Source organism: Danio rerio, chromosome 12 (assembly GCF_049306965.1).
Source record: "Danio rerio strain Tuebingen ecotype United States chromosome 12, GRCz12tu, whole genome shotgun sequence".
In the NCBI taxonomy this organism is placed as follows: domain Eukaryota; kingdom Metazoa; phylum Chordata; class Actinopteri; order Cypriniformes; family Danionidae; genus Danio; species Danio rerio.
In genome coordinates this window covers 11,232,513-11,260,257 of record NC_133187.1, presented here as the reverse complement: position 1 = coordinate 11,260,257, position 27,745 = coordinate 11,232,513, and the positions used below count along the sequence as shown (strand labels likewise).

The following is a 27,745-nucleotide window of genomic DNA, read 5'->3' as shown; positions in this document are numbered from 1 at the left end:
CCGAACCGCTGGCCAATCACTGTCAAGGATGGATTGGGTTTTTGCCTCCTTAACCAACGATGTTGCAGATTTTGAATAAAGGCCCGCCTCTATTCAGATGTCCAATAAGATCGTAGATAGCAACCGTTCATCCAATGACATTTTTGTTCCGGTCCCACTCGGGCAAACAGTCAAAACATTGACGTTATCAAAATACGCAGTCAGATTAGTATATTTCTATGAAAAGCAAAACAGATGCATTAAAATAGAGTTTGTGGATGAAATTACGTTTTTAGATCATCATAATGTTGTTTCGTAAAATCAAACAGCAAGAATATTAGTTACGTTGAGTTAAAGCCACAGTCTAAGGTATAACGTTAAACACTTTTGAAACAACCTCTGCACAGCCTAGTTATTAATACCATGCTTTATTTTTAAATGAATATTGTAACGTTATGTATTATACACTATAATGTAATATTCTCTAATATAATCATGTTCGTATATATATATATATATATATATATATATATATATATATATATATATATATATATATATAATTATTATTATTATTAATTCATTTTTAAAGATGATAATCCACATTAGTCCTGATTAAGGCAGATTCACCATAGCTACACATGGGTGTAAGCGAAATGAAAGCACACACACATACAGGTTTCCACTGTGATGAGTATTAAATCTGATTGGTTGTTGGAGTGGTAATAACATTGATTCATGATGCACATGTGTCTCTGCCTCCCTCCCTTCTCTCTCTCTCTCTCTCTCTCTCTCTCTCTCTCTCTCTCTCTCCCTCTCTCCCTCATCTTCTCTCAGCCTCCTTCATTTCATCACTGTCCTTGGGTGTGTATAGCAGTGTCTGACATTCTGTCGCTGAGGACTGTGTGTGAGTGTGTTCACCCCGAGTAGCCCAATGACGCTGTAAATTTTTGCTCATCCAGGAACAGGAGTCCTCCAGCAGCATCCCGTAAGCAGGACAGAGGAGCAGTATGTCAACCCATCCCAGCAGCTGAGCTTCACTGTGGGATACGCAACTTAAATAGAGGTGAGTCTGTTTATCCAGCTTTCATCCTACTCCAGTCCTTTTGCCATAATGAAATATTCATGATTTTCAGCCTCTGTTTGTCCTGATTGTCATCTGCAGCTCTTATAGCAGAGGTGAGCTATATTAAAGCTTTCGATAAAGAGTGTAAGTTCTGCTTATTGATCAGGCATTATGTCTTTGACATGCAAGGTTAAACATCTCTGCATAGATAAGGAAATGTTGATGTACCCTTATTTGTTCTTTTAGCTCTGCAGTCAAAGTAAGCTTTTATTTGCTGATATGTGCACACAGGTCAGATTCGTCCCCTCCCATCTCCATATCGATTTGTTTGCTATTGCCATTCCCTGCCTGTCAGCTACTTAGCAGCCCTCCACCCCCCTCCTTAATTCTCATAGATGGGATAATGTGTGTGGGGGGCCATTAGCTTCATATCTCCATCACAATGAGATGTGACTTTTGAAAATGGGGCCCATATAAGCATTCGAATTGTCAGTCTACATTGGATTCTCAATAAGAACTGAAAGTTACATGTTTGCGTTCAGATTGTTATCCTGTTTTATCTGTATTTTGTATTTAGTGACTGTTTGGCCCTTGACGAGGCCCTGCTACCTTTTTAACCAACTGTCCTACCCAAATGCCTTTTCAGTTTGTTATTCCATCATGTCAAAATAATCGGGTAAAAACAGTTAATTGGGTAATGGTTTAAGGTTTCTTAAAAATTTAAATGAATCTAATATACATTTCATGTAAGATTACCAAAAACAAATCTAGTTTTTGGAAGTGAACAAGAAGTCAGTTTATAATTTATTCAGTCATCCTACAATAAAAAAAAACTGAAATAAACATTTTATTTAAAAACATTTGTTTTAACATTTTATTTCTTTTTTTTTTTTGCCATGTACATTAGGGTTTTAACCTACATCCTATGCTGTTTAATGATGATGTTAAGAGTAAACTGCTGTTTAGGGTGATTATCAGTATAATACAAAGGTAATGAAGTTAAAATAAATTTCCAACAATTATGGCTACCTTTTTATATTAAAATAAAACTGTAAATGTATCAGATAGATAGATAGATAGATAGATAGATAGATAGATAGATAGATAGATAGATAGATAGATAGATAGATAGATAGATAGATAGATAGATAGATAGATAGATAGATAGATAGATAGATAGATAGACACAAATATAGACAGACAGAGATAGACAGACAGACAGACAGACAGACAGACAGACAGACAGACAGACAGACAGACAGACAGACAGACAGACAGACAGACAGACAGATAGATAGATAGATAGATAGATAGATAGATAGATAGATAGATAGATAGATAGATAGACAGAGATAGATAGAGACAGACGGACGGACGGACAGACAGACAGACAGACAGACAGACAGACAGACAGACGGACGGACGGACAGACAGACAGATAGATAGATAGATAGATAGATAGATAGATAGATAGATAGATAGATAGATAGATAGATAGATAGATAGATAGATAGATAGATAGACACAAAGATAGACACAAAGATAGACACAAAGACAGACAGACAGACAGTCAGACAGAGACAGACAGACAGACAGACAGACAGACAGACAGACAGACAGACAGACAGACAGACAGACAGACAGACAGACAGACAGATAGATAGATAGATAGATAGATAGATAGATAGATAGATAGATAGATAGATAGATACTATGAATGTTATGGAAGGGTCACTGACTGTTCTGAAGGTGCTGGACAGCAGATGGCAAAGGGGCCTGTTGCCTGAACACTGTGTAAGTGGCAGCCAAGTCCTGGCCAACTGGTCAGTTATTTAAATGTGTGTATTTTTTGTGTATTCCAACTAAGAGAGTGTGTGCTTATGTGTTTTAAAATTGTAGTTAAAAATACAATGTGGTCACCAAATTTTACAATAAAGCTGTTTGGTTAACAAAATAATATTCTTCAAAATATCATATTTTTTGCAATAAAGTGTAATGGTCAGGTTCGGAATTACATGTAAAACATTATTGTCTTATATAAGAGATTTAAATTAATTTTAATTTAACAGTTTGTATTTTTTGTATTTTTTTCATCTAGGTACAGTTTACAGTTATTTTGAATTAATTTCACTCTATAGCTTTTAGTTTGAGAAGTTAGAATCAACAAATCCAGAACCAAAACTTAGTGCATCGCAATGGATAACTCATTTGTGCCTTCTTAGTTCAAAAGCACCAAAATAGAGATGTTCCCATGTCCATATGCAATTACATTTTCTAAGTTTTGCTATTTCAGATTGAATATGTCCTCCACTCCGCTGGCCGAGGCAGAAGAGGATGTGTTTGGTGAGTGACCTCTCCCGTCTGCTCATACCATCCCCCCTCCATTAATGTCCAGATCTTCATTTCCACATTCCCAATACACTGAGCACATTACAGGAGAGAGCAGCTATACAGTCTGGCCTCTAAAACACCAGGGATGACTATTCCACTGAGCATGTGCAGTGGTTTGTTTTAGAGTAGCAAATGTTTTATTTTAAAAATTATTTATGAATTTTTGTGTACAGCATCATGGTTGAGGAATTAATGAGAGATGCGCACAGTCAAGAGGCTGGCTTCAGGGTATTTTAGTACAGAGAGGTGCAGTCTGCTGAATCAGTATCCATGTCAATTTGCTCTGAGATGGGAATACAGGCTTGGAGAAGAAATGCTTTGGCAATGAAGTGGAGTAGAAGTATTTTACTTTCAGAAATACATTTCCATAGGGGGCAAGTCTTAAAGTGTTAAATTCCTACAACTCATGCATTTTTTATTTGAAGTAAAAAATAATTTAAATAAAAACAGTACAAGATTTTGTACTTAGTTTTTGTGAGGGAAAGAATTAAATCCCCTGAAGCACTGACATTAGATTATTTACTTGCTTGCTTAAAGACATTCCAGCTTATATTGCTATATTTATAATGAGAATCAAATCATTCAATCTTTCTTGTACACAGGGAAGCACGTTTTGGTCTGGTTCTCAAAGGAGTGCCTGGAGATCTTGATTGTTCCTCACATTGTTTATGGCACAACCATTCTACATGCTGTCATATGTACATGACATGTATCTTTATATCGTTGGAATCTAAACTTGAAATTTAAATACGTAATTTCCATGTATTGTCATGTATCAGATTTCTATATGTGTATGTTGTGGTCGGTGCACCGAATATGCACAAGGGAAACCCGGTTAGCCACCATCTGAGGTAATAGGGGACCACACCATTGCAAACTCCAATCTTCTTGACTTCAACTCCTTTTGTTCAATCAAAGACTTTATTTTCGAACTTCCTACCCCTCCAACCCACGAGCATGGAAAAGTTTCTATTTACAAAACAAATACCTTTATGTAATAAAAGCAATTGCATTATTTTTCTTTTATCTTCAATTTACCTAGCCTTCACCTTTGAGCTGTAGTAAGAAACATATGGCCACAGAGTAAACTCACAATAACATGGGAGAACATGAAAACTCCACCCATAAAGGCCTCCCATCCCTGTCAAGTTAAGGTAAATCCAGGTGCACACCAATGACACAGCAGGCAGTGCACAAACAATGAACATAGCAAACTAAGCAACTGATTTAAACATAACTGTGACAGAATGCCCCTTCCTGGAAAGTGAATGTCTCGCACCATAACAGAACACCAGAGGAAAGGTGGAGGTTCTGGCAGTTGATGAGATTTTAAAGCAGTGGTCACCAAACTTGTTCCTGGAGGGCCAGTGTCCTGCAGATTTTAGCTCCAACCCTAATCAAACACACCTAAACAAGCTAATCAAGGTCTTGCTAGGTATACTTGAAACATCCAGGCAGGTGTGTTGAAGCAAGTTGGAGCTAAACCCTGCAGGGACACCGGCCCTCCAGGACCGAGATTGGTGACCCCTGTTTTAAAGGGTCACAAAAACACTCTTAGGACATGTTTTTCAGTAAAAAGTGAAAATTGTTTGTTTTTGCGTTATTTCGAGCAAATTGGTTCTTCCGGTTTGAAACGAATTTTTGAAGCTACGTCAAGGCGATTAGATACTTGTGTGTATTCCAACGTGTAGAATGGCTGTCTGTACTGGCGAGTAAAACATGACGCATTTGAGTGTGCAGCATTATTTCATCAGAAAGACTTGGTTTAAACCAATCAGCGCGCTCTATTGTGTATGAGGTGCAACTTCATTAATATGCATGATATAACTTCGAAGACTGTTTTAACCTGCTACAGTGTTCAGACGGCAAAGAGACGCCACGTTGTGTGCCAAAACAAGTGAAAGAACAATAATTGTTTGGAGACATGGGTCTTTAATGTTGTGTTTATAAATGTGCTGCATTAAAGTTTTGTTTTCAATTCCCTGCTATGAGAGCACAGCTGGACTCGTGTGGAATACAATACACGCGACAGAAATCCGTTTTTACTCAAGAGCTTTTCGTATCTGGAAATGGTGAAATTCGGATTTGCCGCTCGTCTCGCGGTTCCGGTTGGTGTTGATTGTCCTGTCTCTACAGATTTTGTAATTGTTTAATCAGTTTTTCTTTGTTTGTTTATGCAGAGGTAAAGTTGGTTAGTATCATTAGCAGTACTGTTTTAGTTTTTAAAGACATACCTTGGTCAAATTATTTAGTTACTAAGTTTACAGTACGTTAATATCTCTCCGAGTGTAAACACCTAAATCAAACTATTACCGTTGTGTAGGATTTTTGCCACATTTTGTGACAGGATAGTCTATACACACGGCTTTCTGATGCTACCTACCGAGTGCATCTAAGGCCACGTTTACATTGGCAGTTAAATGTGACCCAATTTAAATTTTTTTGCTCAATGTGACACAGATCGGATCTGTTCTATGACCGTGTAAACACGAAAAAACGCATGCATTTGGATATTCAGAGATCGGTTTCAGGCCTCCATCATATGTGGAATACATCAGATATAGATTGGATATGTGACAATGCGGCTGTCATGTAAACAGGCAGATCGGATTTATTAGGGCATTCCATTGTGTACATCATTAAACTTGCGAAAATGTGGTGCTTCTCCGCGGTTTAATGACAGAAAGAAGAGCGTGTGTGGAGATGCCGACGCGGTAAACAACATCAGAGGAAACACAGTGGAAGAAAGTGGTCAGTCGTCACAATTTGCTCCCACCAGACCTGCGATCTCTTTTGGCGAACTTCGTGTTGTAACTTTTGGTTTTTGTCGCTATTAATACACACACTGCGGGCTACACATAGAATAACTTTATTCTCTCCAACACCAGTGCGCACACAGCCAAAGGCTACATCTTCAACTACACACACATATCAGGGCTATACCATTACATAAATTGCGTAGGGGTAATTCTGAACTAAACCATTCACGGCTTATACTACACTTCACATATTTCGCAGAGCTAAAAACAAGACAATTTCTTTCATCGTGGCTAGTGTGGCACAGATGCTAGAACCCGCCTTTATGCATGCGCGACATCGTAAATTGTATGGCAAGTGTAAACGCATGAATTGGATAAGGGTCACAATTAAAACAACGTGTAAACAGACAGGCAAACAAACCAGATATAGGCAACAAATCAGAATCGGGCATCAAGACCTGACAGTGTAAACGGGGCCTAAGTTACAGAGAAATGTGAGGCTTTTTTTCTCTCATACGTAGTGCGGTATCAAACATTCCATTAAAACCACACTTCTCCAGCAGTTCCTCGCATCCAAAATCTCGTTTGTCACGGGGTGCAAGCATGAAATGTTCCTGAACGAAAATGAAAGTGCCAAACTGCAGTTAAAGTCGACATATTAATAATTTGGCAAATTATTCAATTACTTATCTCCATATAAACGCAGTCACTTCCCCTGCACCTGTGTGTTTATTGTCTCTGTTAAAATCAGTGCGTGCCCAAACGAAACCTCCTATTTTTATGCAAAAGCTTTTCTTTTTCCCTCCCCTGACACTCCCATCTAAACAGAGCTAGACACACCCACTTTCCTGACTTTTTTCAAACTAGAGGTGTGAAAGCACCGCTGAGACAGGTTTCAGGCCCTTTAAGGAAGACCAGGATCCAAGGTGGGGTACCAGTAAGGGAGACCATAGAGGATCGCATGGAGTGAGGAACCATAAAGGGTTTGATGGTGGGTCGAGCAGGTAGAGACAAAGAGAAGCTCAAGGTCTAGTAGACCGAGGGTAAAGCCAATGTGGAACCAGTGTGCCAGAGGTCTGAGGGAGAACTGGAGTGCCCAATACACTGAGGTGAATCCAGAGGAAAGGAGTAAACTGAAGTTGAAGAGATGGTCAAGGTAAAGCCAGAAACAAGAAATATATAGAAATATATAGAAAATATTGCATAAAATACAGATTTATTTTTATATGCTTGCATATTAATAATAGAACAATACAACAGAGCATTTTCACGCACATGCAGTGTTTAGCACAGAAGAAACAGAATAAACTAAATAAAATGATTAAAATAAATAGGACTGCCCTAAATTATTTTCCACTAAAATAATTAATTTATATTACAAAACACTGACTGATTATTTTTAATAAACGGCATAGGCTGTTTTTTCCAATCATATTTTTGTCTTCCATCAAATAAAATAGCGGACTTCCTCAAATCGCTCGCTCCACGGAAAATATGCATTTATTTAATGCCCCACTTGTATTATTATAATCACAAAACCTTTTACATTTTTAATAGAAATCGTTATTTTAAAGAATATGTCTTGCTATATGGTTTCCTTTCTCTCCATCGCGGCTCAAGTGCGCGCGCTGCGTGATGAAAAGACAACAAAAACGCGCGCATATGTAGACTTTTTGTAAACAGTTGTGCATACATGCTTTATGTGCTGTAAAATTAAAGGTAAAGCCTATTTGTTACGTTTATAATGCAGATATAGGTCAACATCAACGCTTTTTTTGGCATCAACACGTCTGTTTCAAGCAATATTTTTCTTCCATTTTGCTTCTCTGGCAAATGTGTCTGTAGGCACGGGTTATACGTTATCGTCCCGCAAGTTAAGTATGTCTTGCAGTTGGACAAGTGGCCGACCACAGCTAACGTGCTTTTTTCATTCCAAAAACACGAGGCGCACCTCACTGCCTTTATGTTGACAAGGAAAAAAGAAGAGAAGAAGCGCGGTCCTCTTTTGAAACGACTGAATCAGCTGGGTATCGATTGTGCAAAAGTGTTGCTGTATATGTTGTTAAAATTGTAATATTTAATAATATTATGATATTCAAGATTTGTACAATCATACAGCTCTGAATAACTTAAAACAGCGATTAGACCTTCATAGCGGCAATAATGCATCCTGAAGTAAAGCGAAACGGCTATAAACTCCAGCAAGATAGAGTGATTATATGCAGAGTCATACTTTATCTTTAAATAAAGTATAACTATAGAAACTGTGTTCATCTTAACTGAAAGCTACTGCGTGTTTACTGGCCTCACGCATCGCGCACCTGTCAGTCAGTCAGTCAGCACGTAACGCCAAAGGGTTAAACAGATAGCGCACAGCACTATACGGTTCACAAAAATTTCCGCTGTTATAATCTACTTACCTTTTAATACGTTTTGATGCTATTATAATCTGCTATTAAAAACAACAACAACAATAACTGAATGTTTTGAATGGGTAATGTAGCCGTGGCGGGATGCATTTTGGTCCCTGACATGGAAGAATGAATGTAGTGGAAACCATGCTCTTTAAAAGTTCTCTGTAGTTGTCTTGACAACACAAACTGCTGCTCTGGGATGAGCCGCATGCAAAAGATGCCCCTCTTAACGCAAAGGCGCATTCAATCGGCCCCTTATGCAGCCAAACTAAAAATATATAAAATAATACTTTTAATCATTTAACTAATAGCATTAATCGGTCACAAACGCACCCGGTCAACGGTTAATCGATTATTTTGAGCATCCCTAATATATGTATATATATATATATATATATATATATATATATATATATATATATATATATATATATATATATATATATATATATATATATATATATATATATACAGGTTCAACATTTCAAGACCGCTGGAGGAAAGGAATATAGAATTCACAGAATCCAGGCAGTTAGTGAGATAGATATATCTGCAATGCAAAAAATTATAATTGACAGCAGCATAATGATTAAATATCACTCTGCTCATGTTTAGAAGCTACATAAGCTCTGTGTCAGTCACTGCTTTAAGTGGCACTGCAGTGACATGCACCGTAACACTGTCGGTGACACAGGTCACAAATGAATCAACACATGTCACAGGTATAGTTGACATATGACACTACCCACGGACACATGCCAATAAAAACCAGACGTGCCGCTGGAAGTGTTACTACACACAGTTGCATGTTTCAGTCGCAGCTGTACATCAGATGTCATGTCAATTTTATGTTAAAACTGCCTCTCTAATTTAGTGTAAGTTAGGGGTGCTCAAACCTTTTTCTGGAGATCTACCGCAGCAGATTTTTGCCACAACCTTGATCAAACACAACTAAACCAATGGTCGGGAGGGTTAGTACTAATTTGTCCAGTGGAGCCACATTGATTTCTCCCAGATCTGCCTTTAGTATTGATGGTCACGTAAAAACAGAAGTGATGCAGGCTATAAAAAATTCAGCCAACTTTTGAAAAGCTTCATCCCAGCGTAGGTTTTGACTGGCACAGTTAATTTCACACACAAAGTAAAAGCAACTCACGAAGAGTGAGCATGCGAGGGCTGGGTCAAGTGCTTGTTTATAACTAATACAAATTCCTCAGTCGACTTTTGTTTTTGTTTTCTTTTCATGGAGAGCTTCACATGAACATGGAATAGTGTCTTTTTTTTGTCAAGGAGTACAAACAGGGTAAATGTGATTTTGATAACATCCATTACATCTATCATCTAACATGTGTCATTTAAAGCCACATTATATGTATAATCTGAACCACTCAATCAGTGTTTAAAATGCAGGTTAAAACGGCTTGTACATAAATATCATGAAATTTTACATTTACCTCAAAAAATCCGCTCAATCATGTGCATAAACTCGTTGTCTACAAGAAAACTCTTTCTAAAGAAGATACATTTTGCTAAAACTGCAATAAATTTAATATTTGTGATGATTTATTCAATGCACAAGTGGTATTATAATGAAAACAATTTGTCTTATTAGATCCACTTTTTAAATGTTTAGTCTAGGCAATACAACCACAAACTTGCATAGAATAGTGTTGTAACGTTAAAAAAACCCCTCTTGTGAGCAATTCTAATGTTTGTACAATGCATTTGATTATGTATAATCTATTTGTTTGGATGGCTGTTTCTGAACATAACATGACTGCACATGCTAATTATTTTATACACCATTTAAGTAATCGTTTATTACCATTGACAGTTATTTGCCAAAATATTCAGATTTTCAACTCTTTTTTTTGTCACAAAATAGTATAAAACAAAGCATTAGTGTCCTTCAGAGTCAATCATTAACCCTGGGTTAAACTCTGAGTTGACAGAGAAGGTTATCCACTTAACCTGATCTTAACCAGCTTACTTTTCTTTTGGTTTGTCAACCTAAAACTTTGCAACCCAGAGTTTGTTGAACTAGTTTTGTGGAATAGGCCTAAAGCTAAAGCTTTTTTTTTTTTTTTTGAGAGAGAGAGAGAGAGAGAGAGAGAGAGATAACAAAGAAAAACTACGCGCTTATTAAGATGTTTACAGTATATTGAGGGTATAAATGGATCAATCCGTGACAAATGACAGCACAGAGAGGCTGTTGAAATAGTGACTTCTAAATGCCTCTCTTTGTGAATATTCAGTTGAATTTTGTCTATTGCATTTTAGTTAATTCATGAAACTGAACTTCAATAAATTAGGCAAATGGTTTGTGTCATTTTGTAATCTTTGTCAATGGCTTATCGCAGAATCTGATATTAACATGAACATTTGCCTACTGGAAATTTACATATATGTGTGCAACTATGTAATTAAATTTAATTTTTGCCTTTTTAAATAAAACAATTGTAGAAATATAAAAAAAATTTAATAACGAGAACGTTTCATGTGTTTGCTTTAATAGGTTAAAAAAAATTATTGACTAATGAACCACCATTGGTGGACCACCATGCCTATTATTCATGAGAAGGAAAGAGACCTAACTACAGAGAACGTGTAATTTACCTTCATTTTAAGCCAAATCCTTCTTCAAATCATCCTGATCCCTCTAAAGCTGAACAAAGCGATGTATTCTTCCGCTGCTTCTGGTTTCTTTCAATATGAAAGTCTGACTAACTAATAAAACGCTCTCTGTCGCCATCTAGAGGCGGGAAAGTGTCGTAAATTGTAACGCTCGTTTTGCGATACAAAAAACTTGCATTGAATACTGTTATTATTTATATCAAAGATCATTTTTAAACAGAAATATCTGGATTACTTTCTGCCATCATTGGATCAACTTCCATTCCGTGTGCACCGCTGCATGTATAATCTACTTGAAGCTATATCAAAGATAGGCTTAGGAGTTTTACAGAGGGATGTAAAATTCACCGCATTTGTAGAAGTTACGTTTGTAATTCTTTTAAGTGTGCAATTATCTCAACTGTTGCTGTCTTAATAAAATGATTTGTCCACACACACACAAACACACACACAACACATTTCTAAACATAATAGTTTTAATTATTCATTTGTAATAACTGAGTTATTTTATCTTTACCATGACGACAGTAAATAATATTTTACTAGATATTTTTCAAGACATTTTTATACAGCTTAAAGTGACAATTAAAGGCTTAACTATAGGTTAATTAGCTTAACTAGGCAGGTTAGCGAATTTAGGAAAGTTATTGTATAATGATGGTTTATAATAATAATAATAATAATAATAATAATAATAATAATAATAATTTTGTCCTTAAAATGGTGTTTAAAAAATTAAAAACTGCTTTTATTCTAGCCTAAATAAACCAAATAAAACTTTCTCCAGAAGAAAAAACATTATCAGACATACTGAAAATTTCCTTGCTCTGTTAAACATAATTTAGGAACTATTTGAAAAAAAAATACAAAAATTCAAATACAACATAATTTTGTCTTGGAATGACACAAGCTCTGCACAGTATCCAGATGGATTTTGAGCCATTCTTCTTGCAGAATGGTGGCCAGGTCACTACGTAATGCTGGTGGAGGAAAGCATTTCCCGATTCGCCCCTTCAAAATACCTCAACGTGGCTCAGAAATATTTAGATCTGGTGCAGGCCATGGGAGATGATCAACTTCACTTTCATGTTCATCAAACCATTCTGTCCCAAGTCTTGCTGTGTGTATTGGTGCATTATCATCCTGATTCATGGCACCGCCTTCTGGACAATGTTTGAGCCATTGGCAGCACATGGTCTTCCAGAATGGGATAGTAGTCCGTAGCAGTGACACGCCCATCTAGCACAAGTACTGGGCCTAGGCCTAGGGAATGCCATGATATTGCAGCCCAAACCGTTGCTGATCCACCCACATACTTCACTCGCATGCAACACACTGGGTGTTATGCTTCTTTAGAGCTTCTCCACACCCTAACTCTATGGGAAAGACAGTGAAAGTGTACTTATAAGAGAAAAATACTTGTTTCACATTGTCCACATCCCAAGATTTTTGCTGGTGGCTCCATTAATACAGACATTTGGTATTGGCAAGTGTGACCAAAGGTTTGGCTATAGCAGCCATGTATATTGACCTGTGAAGCTCATGACGAACAGTTTAAGTGTAAACAGGAGAGTTGAGGTGCACATTTAATTCTGCAGTGAGATATACTATATACACACACACATGTACATAAGTTAATATTGTGAAAGACTCAACAATCCGAATGACTCAATAATCTACAGAAGTCTGTGTATAGTTTGGCCTTAAAGGCTAAATCACTGCTTTTATTTCCAAAATGGCATAACAACTTGAAAAATTTGGTGAAATGCTATAAAAATAAAAATAAACTATTGTAATTATCTTAGTAATATTCATATTTTCACAGTTTAGACATACTACTTTTTATAATAATGTAGTGTATAGTATAAAATAAATCCACAAAATATGGTGAATTTTCCACAGTATTGTGAGAACTTGTTTTTGCTAAGGAATAAAAACGGTGACTGACTTTTAATCTCATTATTGTGATGTATTTTTTTCAATATCTGCAAAATATATCTTGCAACTGAGTAATAAACCCAAAAAAACTAATGTTTTTTTACACGAAATTTAAGATGAAGTTCTGAACTTATGAGTAAAACTTTAACATCTGTTTATCTGTTGCTCACAGTGCTCAGTGTCTTATGCTTTAGTGTGTGTTTTCTCGTTTCACTGACCCTCACACACCTCCGGGGTGTACATGAGAAATGACCGTCCATCATTCAAATAAGTAATCTAGGCTGTTGACAGCTTAATAGAGCTTTTGGACTTTTTTACGTTCTCTCTGTTTTATGGATTTAAGGAGAACACTAATGTGCACATGAGTGTGTGCTTAGAGCAGCGCAGCAGACTTTTATCAGGATTTTCATCATTTTTTGTGATATTAGTTTGTGTGTCTCAAGCCATGTGTTTGCCTCCAAATGTTCAGGAGCAAAATAAGTCAGAAAGTAAACATTGATGTGTTTCATACCTCATTAGATCTGACGGAGGCGGTTCCTGAGACCGAACGGCTTGACAGCAGCCTACAGAAAGCCAAAGCACAACTGTCAATCAAAACCAGGAGACATCGACCTTCCCGAACCCGCCTTAGGGACAGTGTGAGCTCCATAGATGGAGATGACGGCATTGACAGAATGGTGTGTAGATTTCATGTACCTGATTATATGTAATGAACTGTTCACCTACAAATCAAAACACTGCGATGCATTATGTCATCTACTCATTCTTATGTCATTCCAAAGCTGTTCCACACTGTTGTCCGGGCCATCATCATTCACAATTTTATTTTATTTTTTTGAGTTAGCACCATTTCTGTTGCTGTTAGATCGTGTGAGAATTGATAAGTAATAATTATGTAAATAAGCCATTTATAATACATTTTAAATACAATAATTTGTAAAAATGATTTTTAAAAAGTTCTATGTTTGCCTATTGTTTTTGTTGTTGTTTGCCTACTGTTGTTACAAAATACTTTTATAACAGGAATTATATACATGTAAAATATAACCTGTGGTTAAGGTCTACAGCCAGTTATAGCATATACAGTGCATCCGCAGAGAATTCATAGCGCTTCACTTTTTCCACATTTTTTATGTTACAGCCTTATTCCAAAATGGATTAAATTAATTTATTTCATCAACTTTCTACCCACAATACCCCATAATGACAATGTGAAAAAAAAAAAACATTTTTTTTTTAATTATTGCATATTAAAAAAAAAAAAAAACTGAAAAATCACATGTACATAAGTATTCAAAAGCGTTTGCAGTGAAGCTAAATTGAGCTCAGGTACATTTTGTTTCAAGTGATTCTTGAGATGTTTCAGCAGCTTAATTGGAGTTCACCTGTGGTAAATTAAGTTGATTTGGACATGATTTGAAAAGGCACACACCTGCCTATATAAGGTCCCAGGGTTGACAGTGCATGTCAAAGCACAAACCAAACATGAAGACAAAGGAATTGTCTGCAGACCTCCGATACAGGATTGTCCCAAGGCACAAGGCTGGGGAAGGTTACAGAAAAAATTTCTGCTGCTCTGAAAGTTCCAATGAGCACAGCGACCTCCATCATCCATGTGGAAGATGTTTGGAACCACCAGGACTCTTCCTAGAGCTGGCCAGCCATCTAAGCTAAGTGATCAGGAGAGAAGGGCCTTAGTTAGGGAGGTGATCAATAACTCAATGGTCGCTCTGTCTAGCTCCAGCCATCTTCTATGGAGAGAGGAGAACCTTACAGAAGGACAACCATCTGTGCAGCAGTCCACCAATCAGGCCTGTATGGTAGATTAGCCAGTGTTAACCACTCCTCGTCTGGAATTTGCAAAAAGGCATCTGAAGGATTCTCACACCATAAGAAACAAAATTCTCTGGTCTGATGAGACTAAAATTGAACTCTTTAGAGTGAATGCCAGGCGTTACTTTTGGAGAATTCAGGCACCGCTCATCACCAGGCTAACACCATCACTACAGTGAAGCATGGTGGTGGCAGCATCAAGCTGTGGGGATGTTTTTTCAGCAGCATGAAATGGAAGACTAGTCAGAATAGAGGGAAAGATGAATGAAGCAATGTACAGAGACATCCTGAATGAAAACCTTCTTCAGAGTAATCTTGATTTCAGACTGGGGTGACGGTTTATCTTCCAGCAGGACAATGACCGAAAGCACACTGCCAAAATATCAGTGGAGTGGCTTCACAACAACTCGATGAATATCCTTAAGTGAACCAGCCAGAGCCCAGACCTAAATCCTTTTGAATATCTCTGAAGAGATGTAAAAATGGCTGTACACCGTCGCTTCCCATCCAACCTGATAGAGTTTGAGAGGTACTGCAAAGAGGAATGGGCACAAATTCTCAATGACAGGTGAGCCAAGCTTGTGGCATCATATTCAAAAAGAGTTGAGGCTGTAGTTGCTGCCAAAGATGCATCAACAAAGTATTGAGCAAAGACTGTACATTTTTATATGAACGTGATTTTTCAGGGTTTTAATTTTAATAAATTTGAAACAATTTCAAAAAAATCTTTTTTCACATTGGCATTATGGGCAACTGTGTGTAGAATGTTGAGGAAATAAATGAAATTAATCCGTTTTTGAATAAGTCTGTAATGTAAAAATGTGGAAAAAAATGAAGTGATATGAATACTTTCCCGATGCACTGCATTGTATAATAACTATAAATTACATAGAAGTATATCTATAATAAATATATATAATTATAAAATGTATTTTAATGCTGTTTGCTCTTAAATTCCACACATTACTAATTGATATAAAATACTTTATGATTTGAATTATGGAAATAGTTTACATTTATTTAAATTTTCACAATATATGTAAATCTAAAATAAATCAAAACTAAATAGAAACTAAACTGTACTTTAAATAAGTTTTTTCTGTGAAAAACAAAAGGAGTATCAATGAATTAAAAACATCTGTGAAGATTCTTCAAAAAAATCCCCCTTCTGTGTTCTACAGATGCTAAACATTAGGGTATTTAAAGGGGACCTATTATCCCTATTATGTATGTATTTATACAAGATGTAAAGTAAGACTCTCATGTCCCTAGAGTGTGTATGTTAAGTTTTTAGCTCAAAATATGCCACAAATAATTTTGCATAACTCTTAGAAACTGCCCCTTTTAGTCTTTGTTCCAAATTCTGCTGTTTTGGTAACTGTCACTTTAGTTTCAAATGAGATTGTTCTTCCAGCCCTCTTTTCAAAGGAAGGTGGAGCTACAAATATCTATATACAGTGTTCAGTTGGGCACTCCAAAATGTAACATTTTTAATGCCTCTTAATTGCTGACATTATCTGTGGCAGGTACTGTGCGAAAACTGAAGGGCCCTGTCATACACCCAGCGCAATGAGGTACAAGATGTGCTATTTTTAGGCCCTAATTTTCACATTTCTAATGATCAAATCCATTTGCCCCACTTTGTGGATTCATGGGTGTGTCTGTCTATAAAGGTGGTGTGTTAAGACACACTGCTGGCACGTTGCAATAAAAACTGACTGCACCATTGACCAGTCCAGCGCAGCGCATGTTAGTTATGTGCATATGCATGTTCAAACACTTAACACAGGATGTACAGCAATACACAAATATCTTCACAAATGAAAAAAGGAAAAATGAATTAAAATTATTATTTACTACATAGATATATATATATATATATATATATATATATATATATATATATATATATATATATATATATATATATATATATATACATACATATATATATATATATATATATGAACCTCCATGCCTTCATGTCGGGGAAGCTTTTTTTTCAGTTTATTCATGACAATTTGCATTTGTATCATGTTATTATTATAAGCAGTATTATTTATTATATTCACATTTATATTTGTTTTAATAAAAACATGTTTAGATTTGTCCACCTGTCAGGTTTTGGAGAAGTATGTATCACCATATGTGCCATAAGAATAGGATGTTTTTTGAATACATTTCTTTGATATTGTTAATTTATTCGTTTGATGGAAATGGGTCTGTCAAACTGTTTTCTTGCTAGTGAAGCATTCAGTTTTACTATTCAGTTTTTCCACATACAAAGTCCACCATGTAAATAGCAACTGACTCTTACAGGCAATAGGAGATAAGACTCTGATTGGTTTAATGCACGTTATTCTCAAAACACACCCATAACTCATTAAGAGAATAAGCACAACCCTATTAGACCATGTGCTGCGGCACAAACCATATTTTTCCATCCTTAAAATAGCAAAAGTGCAACTAAGAATTTGCACCTATTGTTAAAATAGAGCCCTAAAAGTGTTCTTCTGCTTTTCACTCAGGGCTGTCTACACTAATGAGGGAAGGGTCTTCATTTATGATCAGGACTCTCCCCTCTGATATCTTGCTCAAAGGGAGAATGTCAATCAAAAGGGTTTTAAATGTGATTATAAAAAAAATTGAATTATCGAAATTTTACCATTAGAGGCTGGCTATATTCCACATAAATGTGATTAAAAGGAATTTTTCCACAATAGGTCCCTTTTATTCTTTGTTTATGTTCCTTTAAATGCAAACTGACTCATGATATATATCTTTGTGTATATCTTTGGTTTAGAGCTATGGCTCTTCCCCGGTCCACCCATCTTTCCACTGTTCCTCCCCCTCCTCCGACCTGCTCCTGTCCTCCCCTTCCTCACGAAGAGACCGAGCTTTCACCTTTGACCCCTGCACTGTGGTTGGAGAACGGGAGGTGCAAGATGAAAAAAGGAGCTACAGACACCTCCTGAATACTTCCCAGGAGACCCTGCCTCTCAGCCCATTAAAATCCCCCTCCAGAGCCTGCGTCCATTCAGAGACATCATCCCCAGCTCATCTTTGCCAGACGGACCGCCTCAAGTCTCGTGAGGGAAGCCAACCTCTACTACACTATGGAGAATACTCACAGAGTGAAGGTTTGAACAGCATTTTTAAATATCTTTTTTAAATATCATATAATCTTGCATAAAATTACCTGATAAAATTTGTATACTTACACACTGCAAAAAAGTTTTTGTCTTGTTTCTAGGTAAAATACATTAAAAAATCTTAAATCAAGAAGCATTTTCTAGACTAGCAAAAAACATTGTCTTGTTTTTAGAAATGATGTCAAATTTAAGTGAGATTTCTCTAAAACAAGCAAAATAATCTGCCAATAGTGTTACTAACTAACTAATAACTAACTAACTAACTAACTAACTAATAACTAACTAACTAACAAACTAACTAATAACTAACTAACTAACTAACTAATTAATAACTAACTAACTAACTAACCAACCAACCAACCAACCAACCAACCAACCAACCAACCAACTAACTAACTAACTAACTAACTAACTAACTACCTAACTAACTAACTAACTAACTAACTAACTAACTAACTAACTAACTAACTAACTAACTTTTATTAATTCAACAAATAAAGAACATTTAAAAAAAAGATTTATAAACATTATATAATAAACCCCTGACAACAGCTTAGGTTAAAAAAAAATTTGTCACTTATTACTTAATAATGATAATTAGATTGGAAAGATAAACATGATTTATTTAAATTATTTAAATAAAAACTCTAATTGACCCAGTGCTGCTGACTTTTCTTACAGTTTTTTCCTATATAGCCTGTTCTATCGAGACTGAAAACACATGTGTTTAGCTGTGCCTTTACTGAATGAGCACTGTGCTACGTCCGACAGATCACACTATAATGTTTTTCTCTGCTTTTTCATTCTTTTATAATCTGTTTTAACCTTTTTTTATCTGTTCTTAATCATTTTTATTATTTTTAAATGTTTTTATTTTTCTTATACATGTCCGTTTTGTTCCTGTTTATGCAAAGCACTTGTAAATTGCCACTGTGTATGAAATGTGCTATATAAATGAACTTGCCTTGCCTATAAATAGTGTTTCTCCACTCTACTTCTGGAGGCACACCAACCTTATCTGGCTCGTTATTTCAGGTTTTGGAGTTTCTTCTAATGCTTTAATAAGTTAATTTGGGCGTGTTTGATTGTTTGTTTTTGTGTGTGATAGATAATACATTTGATTGAAAATGTATAGTGTTGGTGTGTCTCCAGGAGCAAGGTTAAGAAACACTGGCTGTAAATGATGTCCTCCTTTTTAAACTATGATCAGGAGAATTTGAGGGTGATCCAATTCAGTTTTACCTGCATAATAATATAGACTCACCAGCCACTTTATTAGGTACACCTGTCCAACTGCTCTATAATGCAAATTTATAAGATGACAATCGCATGGCAGCAACACAATCCATTTAAGCATGTAGACGTGATCAAGACGATCTGCTGCAGTTCAAACCAAGCATCAGAATGTTGAAGAAAGGTGATTTAAGTGACTTTGAACATAGCATGTTTGTTGGTGCCAGATGGGCTGGTCTGAGTTTTCCAGAAACTGCTGATCTACTGGGATTTTCATTCACAACCATCTCTATGGTTTACAGAGAATGGTGCGAAAAAGAGAAAATATCCATTGAGCATCAGTTTTGTGGCACAAATGCCTTGTTAATGCTAGAGATCAAAGGAGAATGGCCAAACTGGTTCAAGCTGATAGAAAGGCAACAGTAACTCAAATAACCACTTGCTGCAACCGAGGTATGCAGGACAGCATCTCTGAATGCACAACACGTCCAACCTTGGGGCGGATAGGCTACAGCGGCAGAAGACCACACCAGATGCCACTCCTGTCAGCTAAGTACAGGAAACTGAGGCTACAATTTGCACAAGCTTACCAAAATTGGACAATAGAAGATTAAAAAAATGTTCACTGGTCTGATAAGTCTCAATTTCTGCTGCGACATTTGGATGATAGGGACAGAATTTGCCGTCAACAACATTTAAGCATGGATCCATCCAGCCTTGTATCAACTGTTCAGACTGGTGGTGGTGGTGTAATGGTGTGGGGGATATTTTCTTGGCACACTTTAGGCCCATTAATACCAACTGAGCAACGTGTCAATGCCACAGCCTACCTGAGTATTGTTGCTGACCATGTCCATCCCTTTATGAACACAGTGTAGTCATCTTCTGATGGCTACTTCGCACCGTGCCATAAAGCGCCAATCATCTCAAACTGTTTTTTTGAACATGACAACGAGTTCATTTAACTGAAAGGGCCTCTACACTCAGATAGAAATCCAATAGAGCACCTTTGAAATCTGGTGAAAAGGGAGATTCACATAATATATGTGCAGCCAACAAATCTGCAGCAACTGCATGATGTTATCATGTTAATTATGGACCAAAATCTCTGAGGAATATTTCCAGTACCTTGTTGAATCTATACCTTGAAGGATTAAGGCAGTTATGAAGGCAAAAGAGGGTCCAACTCAGTATTAGTAAGGTGTACCTAATAAAGTGTAGTGTGTAGAATGGATTAACTGAACCTAGTAAAACATGGGATTTCTATATCTACAGTATATTTTTGATCCATATTAAAAGTTTTGAACAACCATGCTCAGATTATTGTTTGGATTCTCTTTATTGTAAATTTTTGTTTTATGTTTTTGTTCAGATGAAAGTCACGATACAGGCCCAGATGATCCAGATAGTCCAACAGTGCTGCTGGACAAAAAAACAAGGAGACGGTTTCTTGATCTGGGGTTAGTGTCCTAAATGTCTTTAATTAATTTTTTTAGAAAATGCCTGGATCATTTGATATACAGTTCTCTTAATTAAAAAGTTAGATTTATTTGCTCACCTCCTTGTCATTCCAGATTTAGTCATGAAGAGATTATGTTTTTTTGTTTCTTTGCTTGTTTTTGTGGTATTGGGGGGAGATCTTTTAAGAAATTTTCTCCATATGGTGTATTTCAGTGATGCTCATAATTAGAATTTTAAAAATGCAGTTGAAATGCAGCTTCAAAGGGCTTTAAATGATCTCAGCCAAAGAATACAGATGAAACAATCAAGCATTTTCTAAAATGTTTTTTATTTGTTGCCAGTAATTGTATTGTAGTCCAGTGCAGCCTGGAGTGTATGGGAGGCAGCAAAGGAACAACTTGATAAGGAAACCCCTTATTTAAATGATACTTACATTAACAAACTGCACAGATGTGCTGTTTCAAAATAGTCTGTGTGGTTTGGAAACACAAGGGCAGTAGTTCCACAGACATTTGCTTTATGGAGAAATTTGCTGAATGTTCTCCTCAAAAAAAAAAAACACTTTCTTTATGACTAAAAAAGAACAATATTAATCTTGGATAATAAGGGGGTGAGTGAATTATAAGTACAAGTTTTTTATTTAGACTGTAAAAATTCAGCTATTTTTACTTTAAAGCTCTACATGATTTAACCCATACAATTCCTTTTTTGTGAGTGTTTTTAATTAGTTAGTAAGTTAGGTGTATAGTAAATTGTGTATAGTAAAAGTCTGTAATTTATCTTGGTTTCTATTGTTCCACAAAGATCTATAGGATGTTTTCTTTGGTTGTGTATTTATTTAGTTTTTAATTATAATATTGATGCAGTACCAGTGGCATAGCTGTACTAAAAGTTAACTGCCTGTTTTTCTGTGGGGCAGGGTCACTTTACGTCGCACATATGGAAAGGTCAGAAAAGACAGATCCAACAGACTATCAGCAGGAAATCGGTAAGTGTGTGAATCTGTGCTGTGTTCAATGTCAGTTGCCCGAGCACTAGAATTTTCCACTGTGTGAGGCATTTTGTATTTTTGTATGCAGGGATTCAGAAAGAACTGAGAACCGGTCCTCCCGTTCATCCGGCCCACCGTTTGTGCCTTTCTCTTGGTTCAGTGAGAGATTAAGGGGCTCTGGCTCCCCCAAGAACAATCAGTCCCCATCAAAGCCTTTCACACAGGTAACCTTACCTCAGCTAGTTTCCACATTTTTTATTAATTCTGCATGAGAAACAAAAAAGCACTGCAGTATTATTAAATATTAAATATTTTTGTAGGCCAAAAAGAAAGTTCGCATCTTCATGGTTCATTTGACAGAAGCTCAATAGGATTTTTCTTTTGGCTTTTGGATTATTGCAAAAAAGATAACAAATTCTGTGACGAAGACTTACAGTTATTATTTTTATGTTTTTTAAAGTTGCCATGAAATAGAAGTTAGGAATAAAAAAATAGGGCTGTGCATGATTTCATCGTTTGAGAACCAACTGGATTTTTGGATGATGGATTTTGCTAACAAGGAAGAGTGTCAAATTGACAATTGTAGGGCAAAAATTAGACACCCTCATAGCCCTGTCTGAAAGGCATTCCATGTTTCTAGAGAAAAGATTATGAGGGCAAATAATTTTTCTTTCAAAACAATAAAGTGGACAGATACATTATTTATAGCAAGCACTACTGTATAGTAGGCCACCGTCTGGCAGTGTTGACCATGGATGACGTATCCTAATTCTTATCTTGAGGCACGGCTGATTGGACGAGACAGCGTCATTGGTGGCTGAAGAGGCCAATATGGGAGAGACATTCTTTGCCACAGACGTCACATCCATAGGTGGCTCCCTGGCTGTCGATGTTCCCCACCCTTCGGCGAACTTGCTTGTCCACCACCGCACACATCATGTTCTTTTCCTAATTTGAGCTGTTTGGTCAGGGTGCTCCTCCACTTTGGGCTGTTATTTTCACCTGACTTGAGCTATTTGGTCAGGGTGCACCTCCTCGTTGGGCTGTTCTTTTTACCTTACTTAAAGCTGTTTGGTCAGGGTACACCTCCTCTTGGGGCTGTCTGCTGCCAGGTCTTCCAAGAGATGTCTCTCTTCATAACATCTTTAAATCGCAGAATCAGGTGCCCTGTTGTTCTCTTCCCGGAGGAGAGTCCTCCGTAGAGGATGTCCTTTGGAATTTTACTATTCTTCATGCGGCATACATGGCCAGCGCAGGTGACGTTGTCTAAGCATGGTGTACATGCTGGGAAGGCTGGCTTGTGTCAGAACTTCGACGTTGGAGACTTTGCCCTGCCAGGTACTGCCCTGGAAGCAGCACAGACCTTGTAGGTGGAAAGTGTCCAGTCTCCTCTCTTGCCTTTCATAGATGGTCCATGTCTCACTCCCGTACAGCAGAATGTTGATGACGCAGGCGTTGTACACTGCCATCTTTGTTGTGGTTGCTAGCTTATGGTTTGTCCGCACTCTGGTTGTCAGGCAGGCCAGAGTAGCGAGAGTACTTCTCAATCCTCTTGTTGAGCTCAGCATCCAGGGAGAGGTTATTGGTGATGGTAAAGCCCAAGTACGTGACCTGGTAAGCGACATTAAGCTGGAAGTCGTCTACTTTGACGGCTGGCAGAGTGGCAGTATCCTGGCTTAGGACGTTTGTTTTCTTCAAACTGATGGTCCGCGCAAAGTCTTTGCAGGCAATGGAAAAATGGCTCATCAGCGACTGTAGTTCTTCTTGGGTGTGTGTGTTGACTGCAGCATCATCAGCAATTAGCATATCATGATAAGCTTAATAAATGAATGCAGCTTTTATGAAAAGTTAAATGTGAGTAGGTACATTTGAATTTGAACTTACTTCAGTAGTATGAATGATATTCTGACACAGTACATCCACCTTGTTTTTAGTCACATAATAGTGTCAGCCCAATGGATGTACACTTCAGAATTTCAGGGGAAAACCAGCAAATGTCAAAACTTGAAAACTAGCAGCTGGTTCCCAATGAGTAAAGTCTTTAGTAAACAAAATACTTTTACGTACATTTACGTAGAAAAATATTTAAGGAAAATCTTGAAAGAGCCAACCTCTTATGAAAATGGTATTTTAAATGGAACTTTTATAATTGTGTAGGGCATAAAATCCAGGAGTAAAATGTTTCTCCAAATCACAAGAAGACCTCAGGGAATGGGGGGCAGCAGTGGCAATTTAATGGGATGAAAATAATGAAAATATATTACTGCAGTTTCTTTATGAATTCTTCCAAAGGCTGAGTGGGATGAAAGTACGATAAGAGAATATGGAATGTTACAGCACTTTAACACCATTTTCTCTTTCTTGTAGGGCTCTAGCACCGATGAGGACTTTGATTCTTCAGTGGGTTTACTGGAAGACTGCAGACCCTGCAAGACTGAGTCATCACAACCTTATCAGACCCTTCCTGAGCATTCAGATGGGGTGAGATAACACAACATTCAGCTCCATCATAAAAATCAACCACTCAATTCTATTTAGTCAGTTTAGTTGAGCACCATTAATTAAATAATCTTACCAAAAATGTATACAGATGAAGTCAGAATTATTAGCCCCCCTTTATTTATTTATTTTTTTAAATATTTCCCAAATGATGTTATACAAAGCAAGTAAATTTTCACAGTATGTCTGATAACATTTTTTCTTCTGGAGAAAGTCTTATTTGTTTTATTTCGGCTAGAATAAAAGCAGTTTTTCAATTTTTAAAAAACATTTTAAGGTCAAAATTATTAGCCCCTTTAAGCTATTTTTTTTTTCGAAAGTCTACAGAACAGACCATTCTTATACAATAACTTGCCTAATTACCCTTAACTGCCTATTAACCTAATTAATCTAGTTAAGCCTTTAAATGTCACTTTAAGCTGTATAGAAGTGTCTTGAAAAAGATCTAGTCAAATATTATTTACTGTCATCATGGCAAAAATAAAATAAATTAGTTATTAGAAATGAGTTATTAAAACTATTATGTTATATATAACAGAGGCCAGCTAGCGAAGTGCTATGCAGGCAAACCTCACTCCTCTGACCTCAAAAGGTGCTCTAGCGACAGAGACGCTAGAGGGTATAGTTTTTAGCCTCCTTGTTAGAGCAGTCGACTCCCATACAAGGAATCACCGGTTCGATCCTAGCTCAGACCAGGTTGGGTGCAGTAGGACGGGTGGGTTACACATATATATAGATATTCCAGAGTGCTGCTTAAAGGTCCCATGAAGCGGTTTGAAATATACATGTTTGACATCATTTCAATCGAAACATTAAGAGAGGTCGGAACATAGTGTAGCCCCTTCCCTTTTAAAAACAACAGCCTACAGTTTTGTTTTATGAACCGCTCGGCCAGTGAGAGGGGTTGAGCTCAAGTGCATTAAATGAAAAGCCATTGAGAAGCGTCTTAAAGGGGATGGGCCATGTCATGTACTAGAGAGCATTTAATTGGTTATGATTTAATCAGAAACTAGTATGGGTTAACAGAAGTGACAAACTACAAGCTTTACATGTTTACAGCATATCAGTTTTATATCTTTTAAAAGCGAATTTTGTCACTGTTTTTGAGCTAGATATCTAGCACTAGCTAATAGACATCTAAAAACATAACAATAATGATACTAAAATTTTAAAATTTAATTTGAATTTTATGTAACTTTTAACAGTTAAGATTTTCAAACATGTTTTAAAACATTGCAGTTTTAATAACTAATTTTTAATAACTATTATCACTTTTGTCATTACCATGATGACAGTGCTCAGCATATCTGAATACACCCCTTACAAATCTATCTTTTGAATATTTTTAAATAGGAAGCTATACACTATTATATTTGTGCATATACATTAGATTAGTCAGTACTAAAGTCAGGGCAACGCAATGGCGCAGTAGGTAATAAGAAGGTCGCTCGTTCACTGGTTCGAGCCTCGGCTCAGTTGGCGTTTCTGTGTGGAGTTTGCATGTTCTCCCCGTGTTCACGTGGGTTTCCCCCGGGTGCTCCTCTTTCTATTAAAGTCCAAAGACATGCGGTACAGGTGAATTGGGTAGGCTAAATTGTCCCTAGTGTATAAGTGCGTGAATGAATGTGTGTGGATGTTTCCCAGAGATGGGTTGCAGCTGGAAGGGCATTCGCTGCATAAAAAAACGTGCTGGATAAGTTGGCGGTTCATTCCACTATGGCAACCTAGGATTAATAATGGGACTAAGCCGACAAGAAAATGAAAATGTGTACTAAAGCCAAATCTGGAGCTTATGTAACAAAATAATTTATGATAACGATCCAAAAGCTAGAACACACAAATTAGGATAAAATATTAAAATATTAAATACAATTTTTTTAAAAATATGATAAATCAAGAGAAGCAAAAAAAAAAACAACCTTTAGTTGATATTTCGTAGGTTGTCATTTTCTTTATTTGGCAATATTTTGCTTGAATGAATTTGTATCATCTGTCAATTTCTACATTTATTTGGTGACTAAAATTTATTTTAATAAAAATATCTGTTTAATAAATCTGTTTTGTTTAAATGTTTATGCTAAGCACTGTGCATAATATTGTTCTAGTCATTTTGCAAGACTCTAGTATACAGCTTAAAGTTGATAATATTGTTTTATCACTATAAAATTTTTTTTTAATGTTAATGCTTTTAAAATTTTAATATTGACCTTAAAATAGTTTTTAGTTTAGCTTATGCTCTAACCAAACATACATGAGACAATGTGGTACACAAGACTATTTATTAATGTTTTAGCAGTAATTTAGCAAGAAAATAAAATTTATGCAAAAGTGACAGCGAAACACATTTAGAGTGCAGCAGAATTTGCATTTATAAACTCTTTTTATATTCATTATAAAATCCAAAAATAGTATCACCGTGCTCACCTGTTTTACAAACTTTTTTTACACAGATATTATCAAAATGATTTAAGATGGATTATATAACACTGATGACTGGAGAAAATTCAGAAATACAGAAATACATTAGAAAACATATTGAAAGAAGTTTTACATTAGACTATTGTACATTTTCACTATTATACTGTTTTGCTTAATAAACCTTTCCTAAAAACAATTAAATATCCCAATTATTACAAACTTACCTATACTAAAATCTCCATAAAAATACACACAGTTTAATGCTAAAAGTTAAAAGAATAACAAGGTTGCACAGCTGCTCGCAGGAACATCCTAATGTACTGGCAGAACATTAATATAGATTTTTCATGAAGTGCCGTTTCAGTCCTCTAAAATGCAGAGAGGAACATTTGGTGATCGATGGCGCTGGCACTTCTTAACAGCATATCCATCTTTCACAGAGAAGCACGATCGTATTATTCTAAAGTGAAACAGATTCACACCAGCTTGATCATATTAAAGGTGGTTTGTGCTGCATGTTCAGTTTGTGCTCAGTCAACTGCTCTGCTATTTGAATATGCTAAATTAAAACATTTGCTTGTCAGTTTGTTCAAGACACTTAACTGTTATATGTACTTTGTTTTTGTTTTTTCAGAATGATTGTGACAGCATTCGTGGCACAGATTTCAGTTTTAAAAAGAAGGTGCTATCTGCCGCTGGTAAAGATAGGACAGAGAGACAGAATGGCGTCCATGGAAAACGGGACAGCGGGAAAAATGGACACAGTGAAGATGGACAAAAATTACTGACCTCTTGATGGCATTTCAGAAAGACTGAATACAATATGCTGCAGGTGCCATTATTACTGTCTAATGTTGCATTGGCTTTCACAATGTATTACTGATAGATATAATAATAAATATAACTTGCAAAAATTGTTCACTTGAATGTATTTATTTATTTTTTTTAAAAAAGTGATTTTGGAACAGGGGCATCAC

At 36.4% G+C, this 27,745-nt stretch overlaps 2 protein-coding genes across 6 annotated transcripts in view; one reads left to right on the top strand and one right to left on the bottom strand.

Moving 5' to 3' along the window:
- The window catches only part of top2a (DNA topoisomerase II alpha), a 44,973-nt gene extending 33,604 nt beyond the window's left edge, over window positions 1–11,369 (bottom strand). Inside the window, exon 1 of the mRNA XM_073917415.1 lies at window positions 11,226–11,369. Within this exon, the coding sequence (XP_073773516.1) occupies window positions 11,226–11,231 (6 nt within the window). The 5' untranslated portion in view covers window positions 11,232–11,369. The remainder of the gene's footprint in view (window positions 1–11,225) is intronic.
- Window positions 154–27,684, top strand: samd14 (sterile alpha motif domain containing 14). Of its 5 annotated transcripts, none has more exons than XM_073918265.1 (11): window positions 154–348; window positions 942–1,045; window positions 1,116–1,158; window positions 3,339–3,388; window positions 13,701–13,858; window positions 17,818–18,154; window positions 20,772–20,859; window positions 21,780–21,848; window positions 21,940–22,075; window positions 24,219–24,332; window positions 27,403–27,684. In XM_073918265.1, exons 4-11 carry the CDS (start codon window positions 3,346–3,348, stop codon window positions 27,562–27,564), a joined length of 1,107 nt encoding a protein of 368 aa, XP_073774366.1. In that variant the 5' UTR covers window positions 154–348; window positions 942–1,045; window positions 1,116–1,158; window positions 3,339–3,345; the 3' UTR covers window positions 27,565–27,684. The 5 variants fall into 5 exon arrangements, with proteins under 5 accessions (XP_073774366.1, XP_068080832.1, XP_073774367.1 ...); XM_073918266.1 differs by lacking the exon at window positions 154–348 and adding an exon at window positions 805–843; XM_068224731.1 differs by lacking the exon at window positions 1,116–1,158.
- Window positions 27,685–27,745: the final 61 nt, after the last annotated feature.

Excerpts from the sequence above, each read along its gene's own strand:
- samd14 (XM_068224731.1), top strand. The coding sequence starts at position 3,346 with ATGTCCTCCACTCCGCTGGCCGAGGCAGAAGAGGATGTGTTTG. Across the intron at positions 3,389-13,700 it reads GGCAGAAGAGGATGTGTTTG|ATCTGACGGAGGCGGTTCCT; the intron begins GTGAGTGACCTC and ends ATACCTCATTAG. Across the intron at positions 20,860-21,779 it reads AGACGGTTTCTTGATCTGGG|GGTCACTTTACGTCGCACAT; the intron begins GTTAGTGTCCTA and ends TCTGTGGGGCAG.